At 34.5% G+C, this 26991-nt stretch overlaps 1 protein-coding gene across 16 annotated transcripts in view; it reads left to right on the top strand.

Moving 5' to 3' along the window:
* TBC1D5 (TBC1 domain family member 5) overlaps positions 1-26991 on the top strand; it is a 606671-nt gene that overhangs the window by 221474 nt on the left and 358206 nt on the right. For 15 of the 16 annotated variants that reach the window (XM_023207336.1, XM_023207339.1, XM_023207341.1 and 12 more), the window contains one exon: positions 23327-23458. In XM_023207336.1, coding sequence (XP_023063104.1) covers positions 23362-23458 — 97 coding nt within the window. In that variant the 5' untranslated portion in view covers positions 23327-23361. Of the gene's footprint in view, positions 1-1401; positions 1437-23326; positions 23459-26991 lie in introns of those variants that run through there. The other variant, XM_023207337.1, reaches the window with a different exon arrangement.

The following is a 26991-nucleotide window of genomic DNA, read 5'->3' on the forward strand; positions in this document are numbered from 1 at the left end:
TCTATCTATCTATCTATCTATCTATCTATCTATCTATCTATCTATCTGAATGATAGGTGTGTCTGTGTAAGTATGTAGAGAATGAAGGAGAAAGAAACAGACACTGACTTCCTAGGGTTACAGATTTGTCTGATTAGTACTTCATTTCAGAAGCAAAAGTAGAATAACATAATACTAAAAGAAACCCAAATCCAGCAGGATTGTTAGAGCTAACTAAAGGTTGTCTTTTGTAATTCACATTCGCAGCTGAACAGGCTGGTAAGTGCTAAAGACCTTTTGACAATTCATAAAATCTATTATATACTGACTCTGTTAATGAATTTATCCAATCCAATCTTATCACCAGCAGTTTCTGACTAAAATAGTTTTTAGGAAGGTAGTGTTTTTAATCAGAGACCTAGAGTTTGCTTTGTCTTTTTTCTTCATAAAGCAGTGATTGTTTGAGTTGGTACCAATATTTTCTTTCCCCAGCTCATTCACATGTTCATCTTCTCCTTCCATTCCCCCATATTAGGATTTGATATGCCATATACTAGTGTAGAAGCTCATGAACTTCAGTAGTTGGCAGTTCCTCAAGGAAGCAAACTAAGATTTTTAAATGTGATTAATGAAATTAATATGTTTTAATTGAGTAACAAGCTTGGGTATTTTTATTTTCTTTATATATTGGCATTAAATGGTCAAATAAAGTAGCACTCTATCTTAGTTTATCTTTTAATTGTATGAGGAAATAAATTTAGGATTATTGGATTGTAGAAAAGGAATTCACTCCCAAATAAGAAAGTTATAGCTGAGAATATTTAATAATTTAGGTAAATAATTGGAAGAGAGTGTGTGTGTGTGTGTGTGTGTGTATGTGTATGTGTGAGACAGGATCTTATGTTGCTCAGGCTGGAATGCAGTGGTGTGATCAAATTTTTGTTGACTTAATTTTCAAGAAAATATAAGTAAAAGCTTTGGCTAATATGTGGCATTTTATGTCTAATTTAGTAATATGCAGGAATGCCTTGTAGAGTGAGAGAATGAAGAGTCTGTGAGAGAAAGGGTTAAGTCTTTCCATATTTACTCCTTTAAAAATATTGTATTTCCTTTCTTGTCACTTAAATCTAAATTATGGTCACTCCCTCTAAACAGAGAGAAATGAGCTCTAATTACCCTCATTTTGCTGATGAATTTAGTTGTAGGCACCCCCCAGACCCCACTGATATTTTCAATCTAGGTGTATCTTTGTGTACTTTGTATACTTGTTGCTATTGAATTATGCATTTTAGGTTGGATCAGTTTTTACCATTTTTTTTTTTTTTTTTGAGATGAAGTCTTGCTCTGTCGCCCATACTGGAATGCAGTGGCATGATCTCGGCTCACTGCAACCTCTGGCTTCTGGGTTTCTTCAAGTGATTCTCTTCCCTCAGCTTTCCAAGTAGCTGGGATTACAGGCATGTGCCACCATGCCTGACTAATTTTTGTATTTTTAGTAGAGATGGAGTTTCACCATGTTGGCCAGACTGATCTCGGACTCCTGACCTTAGGTGATCCACCTGCATCGGCCTCCCAAAGTGCTGGGATTACAGACGTGAGGCACCGTGCCCAGCCTGTTTTTACCTATTTTTAGAATCAAACCAGAGTCATTAAAAATAAAAATGTGTAGTTAACCCGTTATCTGAGACATCTTGATTTATGACATGTCATTGTGGCATCCTGATGTGCTGCGTCCAATTTTATCTCACTTTTTTCCCACAAATATTAATAATGCCGTGGCACATGCTTGTAATCCCAGCCACTCGGGAGACTGAGGGAGGAGGATTGCTTGAGCCCGGGAGACGGAGGTTGCAGTGAGCCAAGATTGTGCCACTGCACTCCAGCCTGGCCAACAGCGCGAGACTCTGTCTCAAAAAAAAATAAATAATAATAATAATAATAATGCCTTCATTGTGCCAGCACTGTGCTAGGCATTTTCCTTGCCCTCATGAATTCAGGGGGGCAGTAAACCTTTAAAATACACATATGTGTATATATGTAAACACCCTTGCTTCCATCATGCTCCCTTCCCCCACCCTTTCTCTTACATATATGATTGTGATAAGTACAATGATGGAAAGATAGGGCCTACCCAGAAGTCAAGTAAGGGAGAGAACTAATCTAGTGGTGGCGGGCAGTGTCCAACAAGACCTCACAAAAGGAAGTGAAATTTATGTTTTGTTCCCCAGGCAAATTGGGACAGAGATTTTGCAAGCTGAGCAAGAAACTTTTGTAAAGGCTCTGAGGCTGGAATGAACTGTGTTGCAGAGTTTACAGATAGTATGGTTGGAGCCCAGAAAGCTCAGGGACAGTAGTGACTGAGCCAGGTTGGTGGCCAAGGGTCATGCAGGGGCTTGTAGATTCTCTTAGAAATTTCAGCCTGTGAGTAGTCACTCATCAAAGGATTTTCCATAGGGAGAGTGATATGATCAGATTTACTGCTTTAAAAATCAATTTAACTGCAGTGATCTTTATTGAGGAGATTAAGGGGAGCAAGAGAGGGATTCTGGTAGCTCTTGTCCAGAGGCTTCAAGACCAATCCAGATGATGCTAGCTTAAATTAGGGTAGTTGGAGAAGGACAGAAGAGACATAAGTTGAAATGTCTAGTATGTCTTAGAGTTCGAAACTAAAAGACATATAGACTGAGGAGGTGAACAATTTTTTTGTTTGTAATGTTTTGAGCTAGCATTTTCTTGCTTGAAATTTAATGTATTTTCAAATATTTGTTTCCACTTGTTTTGTTAATCATCATGGACTGAGTAACTACCTGGCTTTTCCACAAAATACTATACTGCTTAATTCTGTCTTTTTCTGGCTTTGGGTGCTTACTAGAGTATATATTAAGAGGATAGTGCATAAATGAGTCCCTTTTATCTGCCTTTCTCTATAGATCTGCCCAAGTGGACAATAGAGGGGTGAAGGAGGAGTAGAACAAAAAGTATGATATAATTTTGTATAAGGAGTTGTCATACTCCATTTGTGCTGGTGTGGCTAAATGCCAGAGACTGGATAGTTTACAAAGAGCAGAGATTTTTTTTTCTTTCACAATTCTGGAAGCTAGGAAGTGCAAGATCAAGATGGGAGCAGGTTCAGTATCTGGTGAGGGCTGGTCTCTGTTTCCAAGATGGTACCTTGTTACTGCATTCTCCTAAGGGATTAATATTGTATCCTCACATGGTGAAAGGGATGGAAGGGCAAAAAGGACCTAGCTAGTTCCCTCCAGCCCTTTTAATAAGCATTAACTGTATGCATTAGGGTGAAGTCCTCATGGCGAAATCACCTCCTGAAGGCCCTAGTTTTTAATACTGCTGCATTGGGGGCTATAGTCTCAGCACTTTGGGAGGCTAAGGTGGGCAGATCGCTTGAGCTCTGTACGTTGAGGCTGCAGTGAGCCATGATCATGCCACTGCACTCTGGCCTGGGTGACAGAGTGAGACCTTGTCTCAGCCACCCCTCCCAACCCCTCTAAAAACCCAATACTGTTGCATTGGGGATTAAATTTCAACAGGAATTTAGGAGGGGATACAACATTCAAACCTATAGCAGGGGCCCGAACGTAACAATGAATATATGAAAAAGAAAACAGAATATAAGGTTTGTGTATACAAATATAAAATCAAATTACATTTAGTATTGCATATTATTATATGATTATCTCGTCTTATGTTTTTATTTTGTGCTGATGTTTTTATTTCTCCAAAAATATGAGAAGCATCTTGAAGATTGTCATCTGGCTAGATGCCCTTTTATGTTACTTGGTTTACCTTCTTTTACTAACTTGTTTGGTTTCTTTTTTTACTGATCTTGTTTCAGGTTTCTATAGTGGTTGCTTTTTATGTTATTTTGCACTTTCTCATATACCATAGTCTAATATGATTTTCAGGAATGCTAAATATTTGCCTTTATTCTTAACCTTTCTGAGGAAGCGCTCTTTTCTGAAGAAGGGGCTGAGTAGATGGGCAAGTAGTCAGTGCTTTTCATCAGTTGAACCATTTGTGATCTTTCTAAAGAATACATCATATCATGTCACATCCTTGCTCAAAAGCTCCCAATGGCTTTCCATGCCACTGAGTATGAAAGTCCTTCCATGGCCTGAAAGGATGGAAGTGACCGAGCCTCTCTTCTGTTTCTCCTTCTTTTTCTCCCAGTATTTCCAGACTTCCAAGCTATTTCCCAGTTTATGGTCGTCTACATTTGCTGTTTGCAGCATGCTCTTCCTCCAGGTTTATCATGTGGCTTGTTCCCTCACTTTATTCAAATATCGCCACTTCAGAGGTGCTTCCTAAGACTACACTTTCTCAGATAAGCTCCCAGCTCCCAAGTAAGCTTTCAGCCATATCCCATCTTTCTCTATCCCCTAGGCCTCTTTACATTTTCTTCATAACATGTGTTGCTACTTGATACGTGAACTCTTTATCCTTGTCTTATTGTCTTTTCCTAGAATGTGTATTTTCTGGGGGCAGCAAGTTATTTATTCACCACTAAATGCTTATCTTCTACACTAGCTTCTGGCACATGGGAGGATTAAGTTGAATGTATATTATATTTGTGCAGCCCTGGATTTCCTCAATTTCTGCTTACTACCTTCTTTCCTTCCTCTACAGACATGTTGAGAAAACAGCATGGAATATCTAATTATAATGTATAAGGTTGTGAACAAATCTTTTGGATCACTCAAAGGTTCCAGTGTTTTCAACTGTAGGTGCAATCCTGTCTTTGATTTTATACTGACCTTACTGTGTAAATATATTCACTAGAGTAGTGACAGTGTGTTGGTGATGGCAATAATAATTATAGTTAATATTTATTGAATGCTTACTATGTATATGTCAGATATTCTGAATACTTCAGGGATATTAATATAGTCTTCACAAAACCTGTGAATTGAGTATTCACCATTTTACATGTGAGGAAACTGAGACACAGTTTAGCTAATTTGTCTAATGTCAGATAGTTAGGACAGTTCCTCAATTTGAGCCTAGATAATGTTGACTTAAATCATCAGTGTCAATAGCAGTAGATTCTGGTCCAAGCGTTGTGGCTCATGTTGGGAGGAGGATTGCTTGAGGCCAGGAGTTTGAGATCAGCCTGGGCAAAATAGGGAAACATCATCTCTACCAAAAATAATAAAAAAATTTAACTGAGCATGGTGACACTCATCTGTAGTCCCAGCTACTTGGGAGACTAAGGCTGGAAGATTACTTGAGTCTAGGAGTTGGAGAGTGCAGTAAGCTATGAATGTGACAGAGAGATTTCCTGTCTCTTTAAAAAAAAAAATAATAAATGAATAAATTGATTCTGGAAATTTTCTTTTATAGAAATAAGCATGGTGATGGAAAAAATTAATGGTTGCTGATACATTCTAGGGTTTTTCTCTTCTCAAGGGTATTCCTTCCCTTTTATTCTCTCGGAAGAAAGAAACCTCCTGTTTTGTTTACTTTTCCCCGTTACAAGGAGAAATATGACTCCCTTCCTGAAATTATTCAATTTAACAATTTCACTGAATGAAAAGAAGTTAGGAAGCATTTCAGAGAATGGAGCATTTGAGATTAACTTTACAAAGTGATTAGCAGAATCTGTTCTGATGGATATATTTTCATTCATTCAGCAATATTTATTATTATATGCCAGGTCATGAGAATAGATCGGTTTAAAAAAGAAGTAATAAAGTGTTTTAGAAAGAGGAATTGGTTGGGAGAGGATTTCTTGACCAAGATTTGTTATTTAAGAAAATAGAGAGGTAGGAAAACACTGAATGCTTTTTAGAAACTAAAAAGACATGGAAGGGAAGATTGGGAACACAGGAGTGGGTAGATCATGAAAGACATTTTGAGAACTTACAGGGGCATTTATGCTTCAGTAGGTATTATGGAACCATAGACATTACCATATTTAATCACCAATACGATTTTTTTCTGAACAGTAGCTTTATAAAGTAATGTGATAAGAAACAATGGATTTTGAGCCAAAAGAATGGAATTTTATTCATAGTTTTGCTTCACAATTGTAAGAACTGGAGCAAATCATTTTAACATTTTTATAATTAAATGTTTTTGAAGGATACATCCTTGGCTGAGTGTGGTGACTCACGCCTGTAATCCCAGCACTTTGGGAGGCCGAGGCAGGTGGATCATCTGAGGTCAGGAGTTCGAGACCAGACCGGCCAACATGGGGAAACCCCCATCTCTACTAAAATTACAAAACATTAGCCGGGTGTGGTGGTGGGTGCCTGTAATCCCAGCTACTTGGGAGGCTGAGGCAGGAGAATTGCTTGAACCTGGGGGGTGGAGGTTGCAGTGAGCCGAGATCACGCCATTACACTCCAGTCTGGGCAACAAGAGTGAAACTCTATCTCTAAAAAAAAAAAAAAACAGTCCTCACATCCAATTTTAAAAGTGTGCACTTATGTGTACAGTTGGAGAATTATTCTTCCTCCTGCTTTGTTCGTTTCTTGTATGTCCAGAAATTTTAATGCATAGCAAAATTACATTTGCATATTTTTATAAAATAATGGGGTCATACAGGTAGCATTGTTGATTTCAGTATGCTGTGTACATTTTTTTTTTTTTGCATCAGAGCATTTAGATTTTTAATTCCTACCTATTATTCCATTTCTGGATTATCTTTATGTATATACGTATTTATTTGTTTATTGAGATTGGGTTTCGCTTGTCACCCAGACTGGAGTACAATGGAGTAATCTCGGCTCACTGCAACCTCCCTCCCAGGTTCAAGGGATTCTCCTGCCTCAGCCTCCCTGTTAGCTAGGATTACAGGTGCCTGCCTGTCACCACATCTGGCTGATTTTTTTTTTTTGTAGTTTTTTTTTTTTTTTTTTTGTATTTTTAGTAGAGATGGGGTTTCACCATGTTGACCAGGCTGGTCTTGAACTCCTTACCTCAGGTGAACTATCAGCCTTGGCCTCCCAAGGATGTGTGCACATGTAAACTTCTGTCCATATGTGTTACATAGGACAAGGATTATAGCTGTAAGCCACCGTGCCTGGCCTGATTACCGTAATTTATAAACCCAAGGGTTATAGAACATTTAGATTGCTTATGGTTTTTCAGTATTATAATCAACTTCTTTCTGCATAGATTTGGCTAGAAGGTATATAAGTAGGATACATTTTTAGTGGTAGAACTGTTGATTCAAAAGTTAAATGCATTAGTAATTTTGATAGTTATTGCCTTCCTAAAAACTTGCACTTTTTAAATCAAGTTCATTAGTATCAAAATGCCTATTTCTACAAATTCTTATCAAGACTGGGTATTGTCCACCTTTTTTATTTTGCAATCTGATAGGTGAAAAATTACATCTGATTGTTTTAGTTGACATTTCTTTAACTGTGAGTGAGGTTGCGCATTATTTTATGTTATTGGCTGTGTATATGTATAAAATTCCATTCCATGCACTACTTGTTTTTCTCCTTCATTCATCTCTTTAAATCTTCCTGTATTATTTGTTTCATGCTTTTTAAAAAAGGAAATGATACCTGCTTACTTATTAGATGGTTGGGATGATCAAATGAGGTAGTATTTGTCAGTGTTTCTGAACCTTTTAAAAAAATCATTGCACCCCTAAAAAGTCTTTAAAGAAAAACTTCTCCCAGTCATCCTCCCCTACGAAAGTTTAATAACACAAATATACACAGATGTACTATGTTGCTCTTTATGTACTATGTTCCATTTGAGGACCATAAACTATTGTAGTATCTATGATTCCCCACACCCACTCTATGCACCAATCTTGTCCATTAGGAGACGATATCACTGTCATTGAGAATGCAGGATATATGTGAAAATTTTTGTAAACTGCAAACTGCTATTTAAATGTAAATCTTTATTGTTAATGTGCATTTCATATAATTTTATGTGTCCATTTTGCAGCTTCTTTTTCTCAGTGCAACTTTCTCTGTTGCAAATATAGGTATTTACTATTTTATTGTCCATTTTGCTGGCTTCAGAACAATCTTTTTTGAGTTGACCTCTGGTCAGCTCTCTCCATCCATCTCTGCCTCTTGAAATACTATTTCTTCCAAGTCTGTCCTAGATATTCCCTTCTCCATGAAGTCTTTTTAGACCCTTGTATTTACCCCTTGACCTTTCAGAGTTAGAGTTCCTTTTAATACATCTTCTTTGCTGTGACATTCTACTTTTCATTGTGTGGTCTGTATATTTTTTGTGTTCTACCTCCCAGGGCATGTTGCTTCTCTCCTTATCTCTATTCCCTGATGTTCCTTTCCCCTATGCCATTGTACATAGTGAGAAAGCAGTAGGATATCTTAAAATGAGTTTCTGAAGGAGGTTCACTTCAATTTCCAGCCACTTAGTATGTGACCTTGGGATGAAATCATTAACCTGCTAGCCTCAATTGCCACCTATGTGAAATGGGGGTAATAATGATTCCTGTTTGATAGGATTGCTGAGAAGATTAAATGGGATAATAATATACATAAAACACAGTGTCTAGCATTTAGTAAGCATTAAGTAAAGTATTAGTAATCATCACTACTCCAAACAGTTCTTAGCACAGAGAAAGACAAATGATGCTAGTTTGTTCAATAAATATAATTGAACTGCATCATTGTTCCACATATGACAAAGCATGGCATGACATTTTGTCGTTTACTTTCAATTGTTTACTGAAGGTTACACATAGATTTCAAAATTCTAAAAATTATTTGTGCAATGATTTCATGTAAATTAGGATGGTGAGAATTATAGAACTCTAATGGACTTAGCTTTTAGACATTTTATTATGGTATTCAATGAAATTTTGGACATAGTATGCTACTCTCTTTTACCTAATTGTATACAATGGAAAAGGAGGTGTATATTTTTGCTAATAAAATTCCCTGGGAGTTGGGACAGGGTTTGTGTAGTTCCTCTGTAGTCCAGTTTATTCAGTTTGTTAATTACTTCTTTTCATATACCCTTTCTGGCCTGTATCTGTTCTATGTAGAGTTTATAGAATTGTTTTGTTTTTTAGTATTCTGTGATGTCTTGAAACATTCTTTGACAATCACCATAGAGCCTTTATTTTTTCTGACTTCAAGATATTATGTGAGCACTATGTATTGCATTCTTTTATAATTACCTCTTTCTCCTGTATCCTTTTTTTCACCTTATCAGTGCTTTAATCTTTCCCTCTTATGAAAATGAAATTGAAATAGTTTTATTCCCATTTTGAGGGCTTATAAAGACATTTTAATATGTGTCAGATTTCTTGCATGGACAACCTAAACAGTTTTGGTGTTAGAACACATATGAACAGAAATTTACATGTGCACAAATGTCCTTTATGAAAAAATGGAACCATTGCAATCAACGTGGATTCTGAGAGAAATGCCCAAGTCAGATCACTTTCCAATGATACTCAAGTTCATCATTTAATAATATTTTAATATTTTAAGTGACTATCATTTCTTATATCAATTTCATAAAGTCTGTATATATTTATATGTTTGGGAAATTGGAATTTTTCTTACCTCTGTAAATAATGATAGTCTTCTACTACAATTGGAACATTTGCATATTTATGCTGAGAGTTCTTGGCTTGTGTATCCAAGTTAATAGGTTTCTACTCCATCAGCAAGTAAGCTCATCATTTTTGAAGTTACTAATCAATTAAATTGGCCATTTAATATGGACTACAACATATTTTCTTCACATTTTGCATTATTGAATGTTTTCAAAATTTATGGTCCCATTCAGAGATGATCATACCTTAGATTCTTGTGCAGTATCATGTATAATTATTACCATTAATACAAGAGTTCAAATGTTATGTTAATTCATGAGTGAAAGAGTTAATATTTTATATTAGTCTCAACAAATTAACAAAGTTCACATTTTCTTTGGATTTCTCCCCCTAAATTATGCACTTACGTTCTTCACTGATAAAGATAATGCAGTGAGCAGCATGGAAGTTAGGGGTGCTGACCCGTATGCAGTCAAAAATCCATATATAACTTTTGACTTCCCAAATGCTTTGCTACTGATAGCCTACTGTTGACCAGAAGCCTTACCAATGACATAAACAGTTGATTAACACGTTTTGTATGTTATATGTATTATACTGTATTCTTACAATAAAGTTAGAGAAAAGGAAATGTTACTAAGAATATCCTAAGGAAGAGAAAATATATTTACTATTCATTAAGCGGAAGTAGATCATCATAAACGTCTTTATCCTTGTTGCCGTCACACTGAGTAGGCTGAGGAGGAGGTGGAAGCGGAGGGGTTTTGGTCCTGCTGTCTCAGGAGAGGTATATGCAGAAGAAAATCCACATGGACCAGTGCAATTCAAACCCATGTTGTTCAAGGGTCAGCTGTAGTCTCAAAACTGTTTAAGAGTAGTCTTGGGGCTGGGCACGGTGGCTCAAGCCTGTAATCCCAGCACTTTGGGAGGCCAAGATGGGCGGATCACAAGGTCAGGAGATTGAGACCATCCTGGCTAACACAGTGAAACGCCGTCTCTACTAAAAATACAAAAAACTTAGCCGGGCGTGGTGGCGGGCACCTGTAGTCTCAGCTACTCGGGAGGCTGAGGCAAGAGAATGGCATGAACCCGGGAGGTGGAGCTTGCAGTGAGCCAGAGGTCGCGCCACTGCACTCCAGCCTAGGCTACAGAGCGAGACAGTCTTATACGCTCTTTTTCTACTCAGCAGCTCTTGTATTCTTGTCAGAATGTTTCATTTTTCTGCCGTATGGTAGCTGATGGTTTCCACTAAGGAATTTGTTTATTTGTACCTCCTTTTTTCGGGGTAATTGAAAAACAAGATTCTGTGGAACTGGATCAGTGCATTTTTGAATCACACATTTTAGTTTTTTCCAGTAGCGATCATGACAGCTCTGGAAGAAGCATGTTTTTCCTGCCTTTGGGTGAATTCTTTTGGGGGCCTTGCCCTTTGAGATGTCTCTTAATCCTGGAGCTCCTACAGCGGTCATGCCACATATTTTCCCATGAATACTTGCCATTATCTGTCTACTGGCAGAGTTGTTAGATAAAATATAGAACTCCTTATTAAATTTGATTTTAATAAATAATGAATACTTTTTAGTGTGTCTTAAATGTTTGTTTTTCTGAAATTTACATTTAATTGGGCATCTGTATTTTATTATTTACTTATATTTATTTATCTGACAACCCATTTCCTGGTCTTTTTCTTAACTAAACTTTGAGAGAGAGATTGATTGTACCCTAATTCTATAACTTGTTTTCCTGTTCCCTTGGTAGATGAATACTTTTTTACTGACTGAAAAAAATAAGTTAATAAACTGAAATGTTTCTTTATCTGAGTATTTATAAAGAAACTGTGTTCTACTGAGTTTGCCCTTTTCTGTGAATTAAATTCATTGAAAAAAATCATGTTTCAATGAATAATTGCAGATCTCAACCTTAATTAAAAAATTTCATCTCCCTTTCTCTTCCTTTCTCTTCGTCATCTCTCTTCCTCTTATCTTTCCAGCTCTTACTATAATTAGCTAGCATTAACAGCAAATGTTTGCTTTAGTCAAATTATTCAGAATATTTATTTTACTTGTCAAAGGTTAGATCAGGTTGTTGTTTGAACTGGTAATTAAATGCAGGCTAATATGCTTTCATATTTATATGCACTATAAGCCTGTTTCCTCATCATTTTGTATAATTTTATGATGTTCAAGGCTGACATTTCAAAAAGGATTTTGATTTTGTGGAAAAGAAAACGTTCTAAGTAATGTAGTTTGTTATGTGATTTGAGAATGTCCAAAGTTGTGGTTGAAAGTAATTACTACATTTCAATGTCATTGTAACATGTAGTATCATGGTGCTAATTTTCACCAAGTAGTATATAATATTAAGCTCACTGCCTATTGAGTTTGCATTTGATATGAGGATCAGTGCTGTAGTCGTTGGCTATAGTAGGTGCTCAGTATATATTTGTTAAGTGACTGTTTTAGGTCTTATTTATGACATAGTTTTAAAAAAAATATGGAAAACTCAGATCTTTTATCTCAAACAGTATAATCCATATCTATTCCTACGACATACTACAAGGTTCTCCTAAATCATTTCAATTTGTGTGCTTCTGTGTAGAACAAGTATAGCTCAATTAGTCCTCATATCTGGGAATTATACTGAAGCGTGTCTTTTTGTTTTTGTTGATTTCATTGAATAAATGATTTTTGCAAGTTCTGGGGTGCTAGTAATTTAGAGTATAGATTAATAAAACAGGTCCCCTATCCTCACAATGGAAGTCAGTGGAAAATCAACCATTATACTAAAGAATGGTTAATGTTAGGGTAGAGTTAGGCATAAGGTAAGTGGGCATCTGAATCAAATTGGGAGAAGGCAGGTTGAGGAAGAGTACTTTTGAGCTGTTATCTTAAGGGCCAGTAGTTGGTTAAGCGAAGAAGGTAAGAACAGTAGTGCTTTGCAGAGGAGCCGCATATATGGAAGTGCTGAGGTGTGTAATTTGGTATAGTCGAAGAAAATTTAAATGTGGAGAAGTATGCCCTCCTTTACTTAAAAGTAGTTTCCATTGACATTAGGAAAAAGCTCTGAATCTTGAGAAGGTCTATACGCCATGCCTTGTACAGTCCTTTTCTGCTTCTTAAGCTTGAATATCAACCCTGCTGAACTTGACTCCTTACACACTTTACATGAAATGTGCATGCACTGCCTCTTCCTGAGCCCTTGTACACAATGTTTTCTCCCCCAAGAATGCTCTTTCTGAAGCAGGATATTTGCTTGACTCCTTTGTGGTACTCATTTACACAGCCCTCTGCTTTCATCTCCTTGTGGGAGGGAGCCTGCGAGCAGACGAGGTGGAAACTGGAGTGCACAAGTGCTGGAATCAGTGGTCTGCTTCATTGCCCGTGGGGGTCCATCTCTACTCACTTGGACCTGCTGAGTTCCACCCCTCACGGGAGGGAGCACGCAGGTGAGCAAGTGCGGGATCCAGAGCGAGCACTTCTGGTCTCCAGTAGGAGCAAACTTTGGGCCCCACAGCAGTGTCTAGGTGGGTCTGCCTGTGACCTCTAAAGCCCCAGAGGGCATGTTACTTTGTTCTTTTAGCTCTGCCCTTTGGCTTAAGTGTTAACAGCTCAGTGGGCTCTCTGCCTTTTTACATGAGGCGGCTGCCCTCTGCCAGGAAGGGCAAAGAATTAGTGTGACAGCCTTTCGTATCTGCACTTGTGGCTCCCGAGCTCTTGTCCAGAATCCAGGAAAAATGAGGTTGCGTGAATGAATTGAAGGATGGTAAATGTGGGGGGATTTTATTGCTGATGAAAGTGGCTCTCAGTGGGAAGGGGAACTGGAAAGGAGATGGGTTGGGTAGGTAATCTTCCCCTGAATTCTGGCCATCTTCAGCTGGATTCTTTTCCAAAGTTACGCAAGCTGTCCCTCTGTAAAGCTGTCCCTTTCAAGTCAAGCCACTTCTCTTCCATGTTCAGTCACAGTCCTCCACATAGCTACTTTCTTCTCTGTGCTGACTGAGTCTTGGGTGTCCTGTATTATAGGCACAGGATGGAGAGACAGGGTGGGCTACGGGTAGTTTAGGAAAAGGCAACATTCGAGTGGGAAAACAGGGATAGAAGTTCTCACTTTGGGCTGTAGGTTTCAGGTATTTTGGCTTGAAGGCGGGGTTACCCACCTTTTTCTGCTTAGAATTTTTCTGCCCCCTGTCCCTATCATGGTGCTGATTTTCACCAAGTAATATATAATATTAAGCTCACTGCCTACTGAGTTTGCATTTGATATGAGGATCAATGCTGTAGTCGTTGGCTATAGTAGGTGCTCAGTATATATTTGTTAAGTGACTGTTTTAGGTCTTATTGCATAGTTTAAAAAAAAATATGATGGAAAACTCAGATCTTTTATCTCAAACAGTATAATCCATACCTATTCCTACAACATACTAGAAGTCTGTTCCTAATCTACTGTTTTTATTTAGCTGAGATCAATATAATCTTAAAAATGTGTAACAAGTAATGCATCTGCTGTCTTATGAATAATTTTTAATGTTTATTATTATTGCTAGGAATGACAATGAACCATAGTACACTGCAGCTTTTGATATATGATCCCATATGCTTTATTTCATCCTTGTAACAGTCATGAGATAGGTGTTATATGAAATTTAGAAATACATATAATTTCTTTTTTCTGTAACATCATCTTTTATCTAGAATTTAATGTCTTCTGAAGAGAAGATAACTGAGGTAAAAATAAAAACATCTTTCAAAATAAGAAAAGAGTAAATGTAGAATTAGTTATATAGTATATCATGTTTGTATTTGTATGTATATATTTTTAATAAAATTGACTTAAAAGATTAGCCACAAGGTAATGTCTACTTTATGTCAAATATAAGCGAGATGTTATTCTGAAATACTTTCAAACTCTACTTTTATAATCAAAAAACTATTTTTTAATAATGTATGGAAGGATAGTTGGAAATTCCAGTGGTTAACTTTTTTCATGAATATTATTAATTTGATTAATCATTGCCTTATGACACATTCTCATCATTGACCTGTATGTGGTTCTTTTATTATTTATTTATGGATGGTTAACTTTGTAAAGCTTGCATATTGTATAACAATAATGTTTACTTGCTTCTCAGAAATTTCTTGAAGTTAAAACTTTTAAATGAAACACAAGGACTTATGACAGTTCTCACCCACCTTACGAGTGTGTTTATGAACTAACCTTTTAGTCCAGCTCAACATGACAAGTGGCTTCTTTTTCCTATAACTGGATGGTCTTGCTAAAAAAGCACATTTCAGAAGTTGAGTAAAATACACAGATTTCATGTTACCTACAGCAAGAAAGGTGAGGGTTTCTAGGCAGAGGGTAAAGTTAAAGATGACTGTTTCCTACCTTTTTCTGGGCCTAATGAGTGTGACCTAGATCAAGGTGGTTGTTTGTAAAGAATGGTTTTGATTCTGGATTTTATATTGAAGGTAGAACTGACAAGATTTGCCAATGGATTAGATATGTTCTAGGAAAAGATTTCTGTGCTGGCTTGAATTTGGGCAGATAACCTGAATGATATGAAGAGCAGAGTGTTCCCAGAAGAGGAAATGGGGATGTGCAAAGACCTAAAGAGACAATAAGCTGTATTTTCGTTTTAAGGAATAGAAGGAAGACTTATGTAGCCAGAGCATATTGAGGGAGAAGGGAGAATGGACTCTGAGAGTTAGGCATTACCCTGAATTTGGGACCTCTTGAAGAGGAGATAAGTAAGCACTTCCCAGAGCGATGTTTAGTTTACCAGTAGCGTGAACCACATTTATAATTGTGTTGGGTGTTTTTGATGAATTAATGAATAGGTTTTATTCCTATTAGGATAATATCTTCATATTATCGGGGTACAAAGGAATGAAAAATACTTTCTCTGCCCTCAAGGAATACATAGTTTGCATTTACAAAAAGGTATGATAAGCTAAATAAGCTAAGAACTACTTATGATAAGGGTAACAGTTTATGTAAACAATAGAAGTGATATATCAAGGAATGCTTAATAAAGTTGGTGAATGACAATTTCTGCTATAACATTATTTTCAAAACATCATTTATTATATAACACCTTAAGGATTTTACCTATGCCTACTGCTTTATTATAATTTATTTAATATTTTTCCTTTCATGAATTCTTTCTTTCTTTAAATAAATTTATGTAAGGAGGAAATCTTTTGGCCACAGATTATCCTAAACAAATTAGCACTTGCTATAAATAGAGGGGAACCATTAAAAAAAACCTTATTCTAATAAAAAAGTATGTTTCTGCCAAGCCCAGAGGCACATCAGAGCAGGGGAAATACTGCTGTGGAAGAGCAGGGAGAAATTACTTCTAGTGCTGGTCCCTAAAGGAAAAGTTGAGTGTTGGAATTATGTACAGGATTTAGAAAAGTGAAGAGAAAAGGCCTCCTCAGGAGGAAAAGAGATACATAAAACTGAATGGAGGAATGTGGAAATGTTTTTATGTAAGCTACTTTGGCTAGCAAGGACTGGGTGATGCTTCTTAGCTGCTGATCTTCGCTCAGTGATGTCACTTGGTACTGAAGTGACTGGTGCAAATATGAATTTACAGCATTTGGGGACTTAAATAATGATTTTAAATCCCCAACTGCAGTTTTGGCTGTTTGATAATGATTCCAAAGATCAAGTATGATTTGTTCATAAGTTGTGATTTTGCTGAGGAATATGTGATTTATGCTGTATCCACAGCTTACTTATTACTTGCTTTCCTTACTAGGTAATGCATTTACTCTGAGATGGTGATCTGTACAAGATGCGTACACCTTAAAACTATTAAGGATCTGTTTATCTCAATATCTCGATATCACATTTCGAAACAGTTCACATGCAAGGAAAGTATACTGAATTATTTGGTATTACATTATAGTTAACAAAGGAAACTACCCTACAATTCTTGGCTTAATTTTTGTTAGGCCACTTATTAAGTGATTGTTGTCATTTGAGGTGGCTTTGCCGTGTGACCTTAAATAAGTCACATAACTTCTTTGTGGTTTCCTTATCTGTAAAAGGTGTTATAGTATCTACTTCATAGAATTGTTGTAAGGTTTAAATGAGTTAATATGTATAGTGGTTTAAACAGCTTTGCTTCCCAAGAAGTGCTATGTGTTTGCTGCTGTTGTTAGTATTTAATCAAAAGGGCTATCTTTAAGTGCTAAAACTTCCTTAGGTTTCTCAGTCCTACTACTTACTAAAAACCAAGGGATAAATAACAGATTCATATGGACTTTCAGAAGGATTTCCCCACAATTGGTGAGGTGTTCCTGAACGTAGCCCTGGCCTCTCCACGTTTGCACCAAGGAGAGATTTTTGTTCGTTGGTTTTTTTTGGACAAAATGATTTGATTTGATGTTTGTATGAAGAGTAGCCATTTGTTCCTTTTTCATATTTTTAATTATAATCAGTTTAATATAATTCACCAAATTATGATTTCTGTTTTCTTTTCAAATTTTATTTTTCCTTAATTCCTAATTGTATGTTGTATTAAGCTTGATTTTATGAAAACCAGGTTGAATCGTTTGATGGCTAGAGGTAGTATCTATATAAAATAGGATATATAAAAATATATCAATATATAAAATAGGAACAGCAAGAATTGAAAGTGTTTTCATATGGCTACATAATAATAAAAGGTTTGGTTTTGTTCACTAGGCCAAGCTAATTCCCCAGTCTCTGCATCTTTAGCATCTGCTCAGGAGATCTCTGAAACCATATGAGAATACACTGTGGAGAGCTTTCTGTTAGGCAGTTCAACTCTTATAGTGCTTAGTTTTCTCTTGGTTTATGTGGTCACGAGTGTCACTTTCTCATGACTTTATAGCATTTTAATATTGAAAGGCAAAATACATTCTTAGTTTGTAATATAAAATATTTAATTCTACCTGTGAACCTCTCATGTTATGCATATTTCTCATTATGTATATTGTTTATGAGTCTAGTATTTTAATTTACAGTGAATTGTTTGCCCTAAACAGCTTTTGCTGATGGCATGAAAATTATAAGAATTCAATCTGTTTTGATGTTTTTTGATCATTGTTCTTATATGTTGACCCTTATTGTAGTCTTATACCTATTTCTTAGAAAATACTTGGATAGTAAAATTGTGTGGTTGGTAAAAATGAGTTAAGGTTTCAGGGTTTTACCAAGGGGTGATGTTTAATATTGAATGACATGTATTAAGACAAATGCTTTTATATATAATTTATTTGGCATTGTAAATGCATTTATCTTGTGAGAAACAGACCCCCTGTTGTCAAATGAAGTATTCTGGAAAGGTTTGGAGTAAATAAATAATAAAACTACTTTGATATACAATCTAACAATATTAAATATTAAGACTTTCAGATGATTGATTTTAATACTTAATTAACTTAAAGTCCAGTGTAACCCTCTTGCATTAAAGATTGACAGAATTTAAAAATAAAACTTTATTCTTTCTCTTTCTTTGTTTTCTTTCCCTCTTTTTTCTTTTCCTTTCTTCTCTTCTCCTTTCTGCCCTTATAGTAAAGACTTTAGAACATCGTTACTTCCAATCATTAAATTTACCTTTAGCTACCAAAATTTCTAAATAAAAATTTTTTTTAAAAAACAAGATATTCAGTTACCCTGTCTCTTAATTGTGAAAATGTAGCTTCTACCAGAGAAGTTTGCTTTTATACCCCAAATGTCGTATTTCTGGTTAAATACCTATCATGGTAAATACATGCTACCTAGAACTCATACTTATGCTGCATCCTTCTTCCCTTTTATAATAGACTCTGAAAGTAGTCCATTTAAGCTCTTCGGTGTAGTTTTCTTATAGAAGAAATCTTTATGTAAAGTATATCATATCATTTCAGTGTTTGACTTTTAGGTTTACCATCAGTCAAGAATTTAAATGAATGAAGTATGCTTATATGAGCTTTTCTGAATATGAATGTCTTTAGAGTGACACAGTTCAGAATGCTAATTCTGTGCCTAAGTATTAGAAACAGTTAAAGAGAGAATATAAGCTGAAATATATAGGATTTCATATTCAGACAGAATAAATTCCTTTTCTAGAGGTTCTATTCATGTGATACCATTTTAAAAGAGAAAATATTATTAAACTAACTTATTATTTTATCTGTTCAATCCTAATAGTTTGAGATTTTCACTTAGATACTGCTTGTATTGTTTGATTGATTTTTTTTTTTTTTTTGGAGATGGAGTCTTGCTCTGTCGTGCAGGCTGGAGTGCAGTGGCATGATCGCAGCTCACTTCAACCTCCGCCTCCCAGGTTCCAGCAATTCTTGTGCCTCAGCCTCCCGAGTAGCTGGGACTACAGGCACGCACCACCATGCCCGGCTAATTTTTGTATTTTTAGTAGAGGTGGAGTTTCACCATATTGGCCAGGCTGGTCTCGAACTCCTGACCTCGTGGTCTGCCTGCCTCGGCCTCCCAAAGTGCTGGGATTATAGACGTGAGCCACCGCGCCTGGCCTATATTGATTTTTTTTTACATGAAAAATACTGCTTTGATTTTTTAAGTGTACTTTAAAACTGCCTTCTAAGCTTTAGTGCTGAACTCTTACCCTTTTATTAAAAATTAAGTATTTGCAAAAGAAGTCTTTTCTTTCAGACAGATCACTTTTAAGGTTTAAAACTCTAACCTCTATACTTGTGAAACCAGTACAACTATCTTAAAGAGTAGTCTTGGATTTTAAATGGGAATTTTAGCCTATTTGTGAACTCCTGTGCCCAAGATAGCACTAAAACCGTATTGTAAAATTAGTTTATGACTTTTTGGAATTTTGAACTCACGTGAATAGGAAAAATTGTTGTTTATGGTAAGTTTAACAAAGGAAGGAGAGGGCCTTTACCAGATCGTGGAAGGTATATTACTATGCTTTCTCAGTCAGAAAAATTAGATTGCTTTTGTTTATTTAAAATAATTCTTAGGCATCATCATCATTTTTATTAGCCAGAGAAATTCTAGGCACAGGAAGATATCATTTAAGAGAACTAAAATCTATCAATTATGGATTTAAGTAGTCATCTACTAAGAGGCATGTTTTTGGCCTTTATATCCTTTTTTCTGTATGTATCTTGCTTCTATGTAAGAAAAGTAAGGCATGTCAAGGATAGAAGTTGAAGTTTGTGATCCAATTTAGAGATCTAATGAACCATTGTAAGTGTTATGTTTATGCTGTTTTGACTTTAACAGTGATTGTTTAAAAATTTTTAGACTAAATAAAATCCCTTAATTTTGTATAGTCTGATATTTACAGGTAAAAATTTATTCATAAATATTAAAATAGACAGATTTATTAAAGACTTTTGATATTCTGCTTTGTAATCAATCATTTTCTCTTACTGGAATGTTTATGAAACACAAATAGGGAAATTCTTAGGAAAATGATTTCATATTTAAAAACAACATTATGTTATGATTTCACAAGGTGATCCCAATAGCAGTAACCAACACATTTAAGTTGCTTTTTTGGATTCAAGAATGCTAAAATAGCTCTTTAAAACAAAACGATAAAAAAATGAAAGCAGCAACTTCTTAATCAGTTACTTTTGAATTAGGTTATTTAAATCCGCAATTAAAAGAAAACTACTAACATTATCCACACGTTTTCTTCAACAGATTGCTTGAAAATAACTCATTATTACTAGTCAGCTGGTTTCCTTTATTTAATTATAAAAACATTTCAGTGGTTCATTTTCAATCTATAGGCATAATAAATTAGGATATAATGGATGCCTGATTATATAGAATGGTTGTAGACTGGGGTATTTGGTTGATTTTGTTTTCTGGTTATTGGATATTACTATACACTTGTTAAGTTCTAAAGAATTATAATTCAAGCTTAATTAACTAAATGACTTCTTGAACTTTCTCTAAGGAGTCAAAAAGACCTTAGGTATTTTTTAGCACCTTAAATGAATGTATAAATATCATTGTGTGGTAGAGTATTTTCTTCTAACAATGTAAAGATGAGGGTTTTAAAAATACTCCTTTTAAAAATAAACTTTGATAGCACCTTGCTTGTCACTTGTCTATTTTTAATGTAGTTTAAAATACACAAAAGTCATTTATTTATTTATCTTAGGTATGTGAAACCTGTAACAGTGAAAGTGTACTGTAAAAATAAGAAATTCAGCTACTGATATTATGAAAACATGGTTTAGGATATTAAAGAAAATTTAAGGAATCTAGCAGTTAACTTGAAATACACATTCTCAAATGTTTGCTTTTATATTTTTAAGAGTATATCAGAATATATGGACAATATGAATCTTACATTAAAATAGTTGCCCATGGGCCAAAAAATTTTTTGAAAAGTGTTTAATCTGTTCTACCCAGTATTTTTCTTTTAATTTGAATTATTTGCTAACACTTACATATTAGCAGATTTCACATAAAATTCTGGATTTCTAGCTTGTCTTGAAAAAGCTGAAGCAGAGTAAAGGGTGTTCTAATTATTCGTAGGCTGCATCTTTTTATACCCCTTTTTTTAACAACTGGTCTTTTTGTCACACTGACTTATTTAGAGCCAAATTAATGTAGGAGAAAGAATGTGAGCTCTAGAACCAAACAAGATGACTTCAATTTTGGCTTTAATACTTACTCCTTGTGTGATTCTAGACAAATTACTTACTCTCTCCGTACCTCAGTTTCTCTATGGTAAAATGAAAATAAAATTGACAAGATAAATTGGGTTTTAAGGAGGATGAAATGAGTGTACATGAAACATTTAGACTAGTTTTTGGCATATATTCATTGTGCATAAATGTTAACTATAAATAATAATGCTTTTTGCCTGACCTCAGTAGATACTTGAATTTGGTGACTGCTGCATAGCAGAGGACTTTGGTTCTGAATTTATTTATTTGTTCAACAGAATTTATCAAACTTTGTGTTATACTCTAACTGTTCATCTACATTTTGCTGTCCTCTACTAGATTATTTTCTCCAGAGTTTCTTCTGTATAGCACGTGCTCAGTATATGCTTATTGATTGTCACACATAAGCAAATACTGACAACTGTCTAGATTTATGGATTTAAGATTTATGGCTTTAGATATTCTTACTGCATGTTAGCTACCAAAGTTCTTTGTTTTCCTTAATCCTCTGCTTGTATTGTTTTAGCCACAATTCCAGGGGGATAGGTTTTATTAACATCTGACTGTGATTGTGTGGATGTAGAGGGTTTTGGAGACTTCTGATAAAAATTAGAACATGTATATGAGTATTTTACAAGGTGATGGTTTTAGACAGAAAGTAAATAGAATAGAGGGGCATTTTGTTTTGGTAAAAGGTCATCAAGAATTTCTGTATTCATGAGCATCTCTGGAGCTTTTGCTCCATAGGTGAAGACCATATCCTATAAAATTAGACACTCATTTTGTTTGGACTTGCTTTTACCACTTCTTTTTACTCTTATTATTTCCTCTTCCTCTCATGTCCTTGCTGCTCCTGAAATCTAAAAGATTATGTTACTTACATTATTTTGCATGAAAATTGGTGAACTTGGTTTATTTTTTGAAAGAGTTATGATTTGGGAAGATAATTTGCATCTTATGGACATATAAAATTTACAAATAGTATACCTTGGAAGTTGAAAGTAATTTAAAACAAAATTTGTTCAATATGGAATAATTTATATAAGTGAGAATTGAGAGGGAAAACTTTCAATATGACAAAAGGAAATATAGGTAGTTTTTTATAAAATCTTGTAAGTATAACACCAGAGGTGGATATTATACCGGAGATACAGATATATTTGAGCACATAAAAAGTTACCTATGTCACAAAAATGTCACACAACTGAAAGACAGATACACTTTGAGAAAAATATATGTATCATATAACCAAGGTTTAATACCCTTACTACTTAAAGCATGTTCAGAAATCATGAAGACAGTCATAACAATTAACTCCATTAACAAAAGACAATAAACAAATGTCACAGAAACAATATCTCAGTAGTTATAAAGCCAATACAATACAAAATTTGACTATCACATTGGTTCAAAAAATCAAAGAGGAAACACCCATTGTTAATGAGAATCAAGGGGAAATGAATTGTTCTATTAGGTGCAAACCTTTATAGAGCACAATTTGCCAAAATCTTAACAACTGAAAACATCTTGTTTACTACATAAGGAATTGGTTACATAAATTGTGCTGACTATATGTAGAATGCTAGGAATCATTAGAAATTATAGGCACACAATTATTTTTTTTTAAACTGGGGAGGAAAATACTGAATTTGAAGTATTCACAGATTACATAATAAGTATGTTTAGCATGTTATGGATCATATTAAAACCATATGTATTTTAAATGCCCAGAATAAAGACAGGAAGTACATGTGTAATACACTGAAATGTTAACACTAATATTTCTAGCTAATACTATCATGAATGATTGATTTTAATTTGCTATATTTTCTGTATTTTGAAAGTTTCTATTGTGAATGTTTATTATTTTGGCTGTAAAACAAAAGGATGCTATAAATGTGAGAGTATTGTCTTTAGAATTTAGCATATTTATTGAAAATAAATATGTTTCAAAATTGAGATAAAGATTATAAATAATGCTCAGATTTTTGAGAAATTTTTGAAATGAAAATTTTGTGTTACCTTTTCCCCTTCTTTGCATAAGCCTACCAATGTGAGGTAAAGTCCCTGGAGGCTGGGAAAAACTTGTTAATGTCTATAATGTTCATTTAATCATTTCAGTCTTATATTTATTCGCAGTCATAGCAGAAAAAGAATTTATTATTTTTCTCTGTATTTTTTCACCTCCCAGGTAGTTACTTTTGGTGACATTGTCCAGTTCCCACAATGTATCATTCCTTATCTGAAACTAGACATCCTCTGCAGCCAGAAGAACAAGAAGTAGGCATTGACCCCTTGTCCAGTTACTCTAACAAGTCTGGAGGTGAGTTTTGTATGCCAATACTGTTTGCAGGTAGGGTACTGGTAAACCTAGCAGAGGGCCCTCAGTTAGCTGTGTCCACCTTATGTGTGTAATTCTCTTCATGAAGCTGAGCCGGCCAATGTTAAGTATGTTATTCTGGATATGTGCAGAGCACCCTTGACACTAATGAATACTTCAACAAGCCAGCTTTCAGTTATCCACAGAAGCATTAGCCAAATGTTTAACACACTGTCATTCTTTAAAAGAAGATAATAAACTGAACAATGACTTCAGCATAAAAATGTTGAAGTGCGAAAGGGCCTTGGTCAAACATCTTTTAAAGAATCTTAAATTTTTGGCGTGGATTTTTCAGGGATTTTTTCCCCCTTCAGCAGATTGAGATTATTTCAGGATAAAAGACTTGATTCATCCTCTTTTTTTTTTTTTTTTTAAGTAACTGAAATTTGTGTTATATTTTTAAAGATCTATATGCTGAAATTATTAAATGGTAGACAGTTAAAATGTAGACTGTATTCAGGGTCTACCCTATAACAATGTATCAAATGTTTATGTATCAGAACTCTATTATTTTCTCAGTATTTACTTAATGATCGTAATAATATAATTTCTTAGATGAAAGCAATTGAGTTTGTAAGAATTCTTGAAGCCTTATCCTTAGTTTTTAAGTAGTTCACTAAATATTTGATAAAGTTCATTGACTCAGTGACTGCTTGTAAGTTTTCACTTGTGAAATGCAGGTATCAAGATTGTAAGATCTATTTTAAACATAAATTAGTCAAAGTATACAGACAAACTGTTATAAAAAGGAAATTAGTCAAAGTAAATCATGTGTGTTACATTCTTCAAAAAAATGTTTTTTTTTCTGTTTATACTGATGTCAAGGTCTGCTTTTAACTCATGTTTTGAGAATTTACAAAAAGAATTGACTCCCACCTAAAATGGCTATTTCTTTAGAACACAAACTTTATGCAGAATGTATATGCTTTTTGTGCATCTTTAATACCTCCTACATACAAATGCCATTGTTGTTTTTAATGAAAATGGGAGAGAATTTTTCCAGCTTATTTTTGTGGTTTAATTTTTTAATTTTTGTATTTTTGGTTAAATAAGAACTCAAGACCTATGTTTAAGATTTGATAATACGAAAATTAATAGTGCTCATTTCAATTTCAGTATTTTAATATCTCAGTGCTGAGCATGACACCTTTTCTAGTGATATTTTCTCTTAAATGTAATACTCATAAGAAGCATTCAGTTAAATAAATCAAATTATTTTGCAAGTACTTCTGTAAGTGGGTGTTTTAAAAGTAAATGTCTTTGTGTCAAGTGTATAAAATAGTTTCACCAAAATATTTCATACTCTTTCTGATTACTATGGTTATTTGAGGACGTAGTTTTTGTTGTCGTTGTTTGTTTTTTAAGTGCGAATTTTTATATGGTCTATTTCATTAAATACTGAGTTTTGTTTTTTTTTTTTTTAACCTGGTTAAAAAAACATTTTAAATTAATTTTATCCTTTATTGTTTACAGGAATGAGTAGTTACCTTTACTAAAAAGGCTTTTCGTTTATATCCTAGCCTAACATTTCTATGACATACTAAGTTATTAGGACTGAATTGATGTTTAAAAGTGCCATTAATTCATTTACCCCAAATGTTCATTAACAATGTAAATGTATGCTGATGTTCTATGAGACAAGGAAGTGACTAATGACTCTTCCAACTAACAACACTTAAAATGAATAGAAACTTTAGATAGCTAATCTTGAAGTAATCAAGACCCTCATTCAGCTTGGCATCTCTGTATGCTCTAAAACAGCTGTCAACTGTTAAAAATATATACAAAACACACATACGCACACACACATGCAGAAAGAAAGATATGTAAATATCTCGTTCTTCAAAGCCATAAAGGTTACTAACCATAGTGGGCTTTGTGCATTGTATAGGTAAATATTTTATATAAAGCATCTATTTCGTCTTCTTTGATTTTCTTTTTACAGAAAAACGTGTGTTGCATTTTAATGAGGTTGTCATATTTGAAGAAAATCATCACCTTTCTATTATGTTTGTTTATTTCAATATATGTTTTACCAGGGCTTTCTTCAAGTATTTTGAAGCTTTTTACACATTTCTGCCATAATTTTTAGGGAATTTGTTACTACTGGATGACTCATTTTCTAAGTATTTAAACACTTCACTTCAGTGGTTTGCCAGTGTAGAAGTCATGTGTAATTTTTAAAAACATTTCTTGTCATAGGTTCTATTAGTAAACAAGTTAAGTCTTTAATTTCTCAAATCTGGATTTTAACATTTGTAAAGAAATAGTACTGTTAAATGATTCTGAGAATTTTGGATAGGATTAGAAAAAACAGCCTGATAATAGGAATGGAGAGAACAAACTATGTATCATTGGCTTATTTTCATGGGTGGTTGAGAAAAGTAGGTGAGCGAAGAAAAAAGAACTATCTGGATATGGATATATATGCAAAGTCTTAGGAGATGTTTTCTGTGTGAATTAAACTTTTAACTGCTTTAACTATTTTTCCAAATAGGGAACAGCATAGAAAATATGACATTTTCTGTGTGCCCTATTCAGTTTAGTTTACATTATTTACCACTTAAAATTTCAAGATCTGTGATCAAAGTTTAATAACTGACAAGTTACTAGTAATTTAGTTAAAAACAAAAAAGCAAAAATATTTGTTAGACTATTTATGATTATTTGTTCTTAACCTTTAATGACCAATACAATGAAAAAGTAATCACTTAATTTTAAATTTAAGATAATATCAAAATTCAGGTATACGTAATCTATTAATTATATAATATTGTTGGAATCATTTTCACAAGCTTATAAGAGATTGGAGTGTCATCAGTGATGAGAGAAATTTTTCTGTAGGAGATCCTTTGTTAGTCTGTTCTTATGTTACTGTGAAGAAATACCTGAGGCTGGGTAATTTATAAAGAAAATAGTTTTAATTGGCTAATGGTTCTGCAGACTGTACAGGAAGCATGACACAAGTATCTGCTCCTGGTAAGGGCCTCAGGAAGCTTACAATCATGGCAGAAGGCAAACCAGGAGGAGGTATGTCTCAGGAGTAAGAGACAAGGGGGGATATCCCAGACTCTTAAACAACTAGATCTCTCAAGTGAACTGAGAACCCATTTGTCACGAAGAGGATGGTGCAAAACCATTCATGAGGGTCAGCCCCTGATGCATTCACCTCCTACCAGGACCTTCCTCCAACACTGGGAGTCACCTTTCAACATGAGATTTGGAAGGGACGTACATCCAAACCATATCAGGTCTCTTTTGAGAATGGCATTTTGTTAAACATTGCTAAAGTTTTTAACTTAAATTTTGTATGTCACAGTATTCACCTTCTTACTTCATAGCTTTTATATATTTAAATAATTACCTAACCTTTCTTTGCCTTTTTATATACTATCTGTTTCACAGCTTTCTTTCTATTGTCATTCATAAAATATTTGGCAACTTAAAAAAATCCAAGACGTTCAGAATCCTGCCAA

This window comes from Piliocolobus tephrosceles, chromosome 2, assembly GCF_002776525.5.
Source record: "Piliocolobus tephrosceles isolate RC106 chromosome 2, ASM277652v3, whole genome shotgun sequence".
NCBI lineage: Eukaryota > Metazoa > Chordata > Mammalia > Primates > Cercopithecidae > Piliocolobus > Piliocolobus tephrosceles.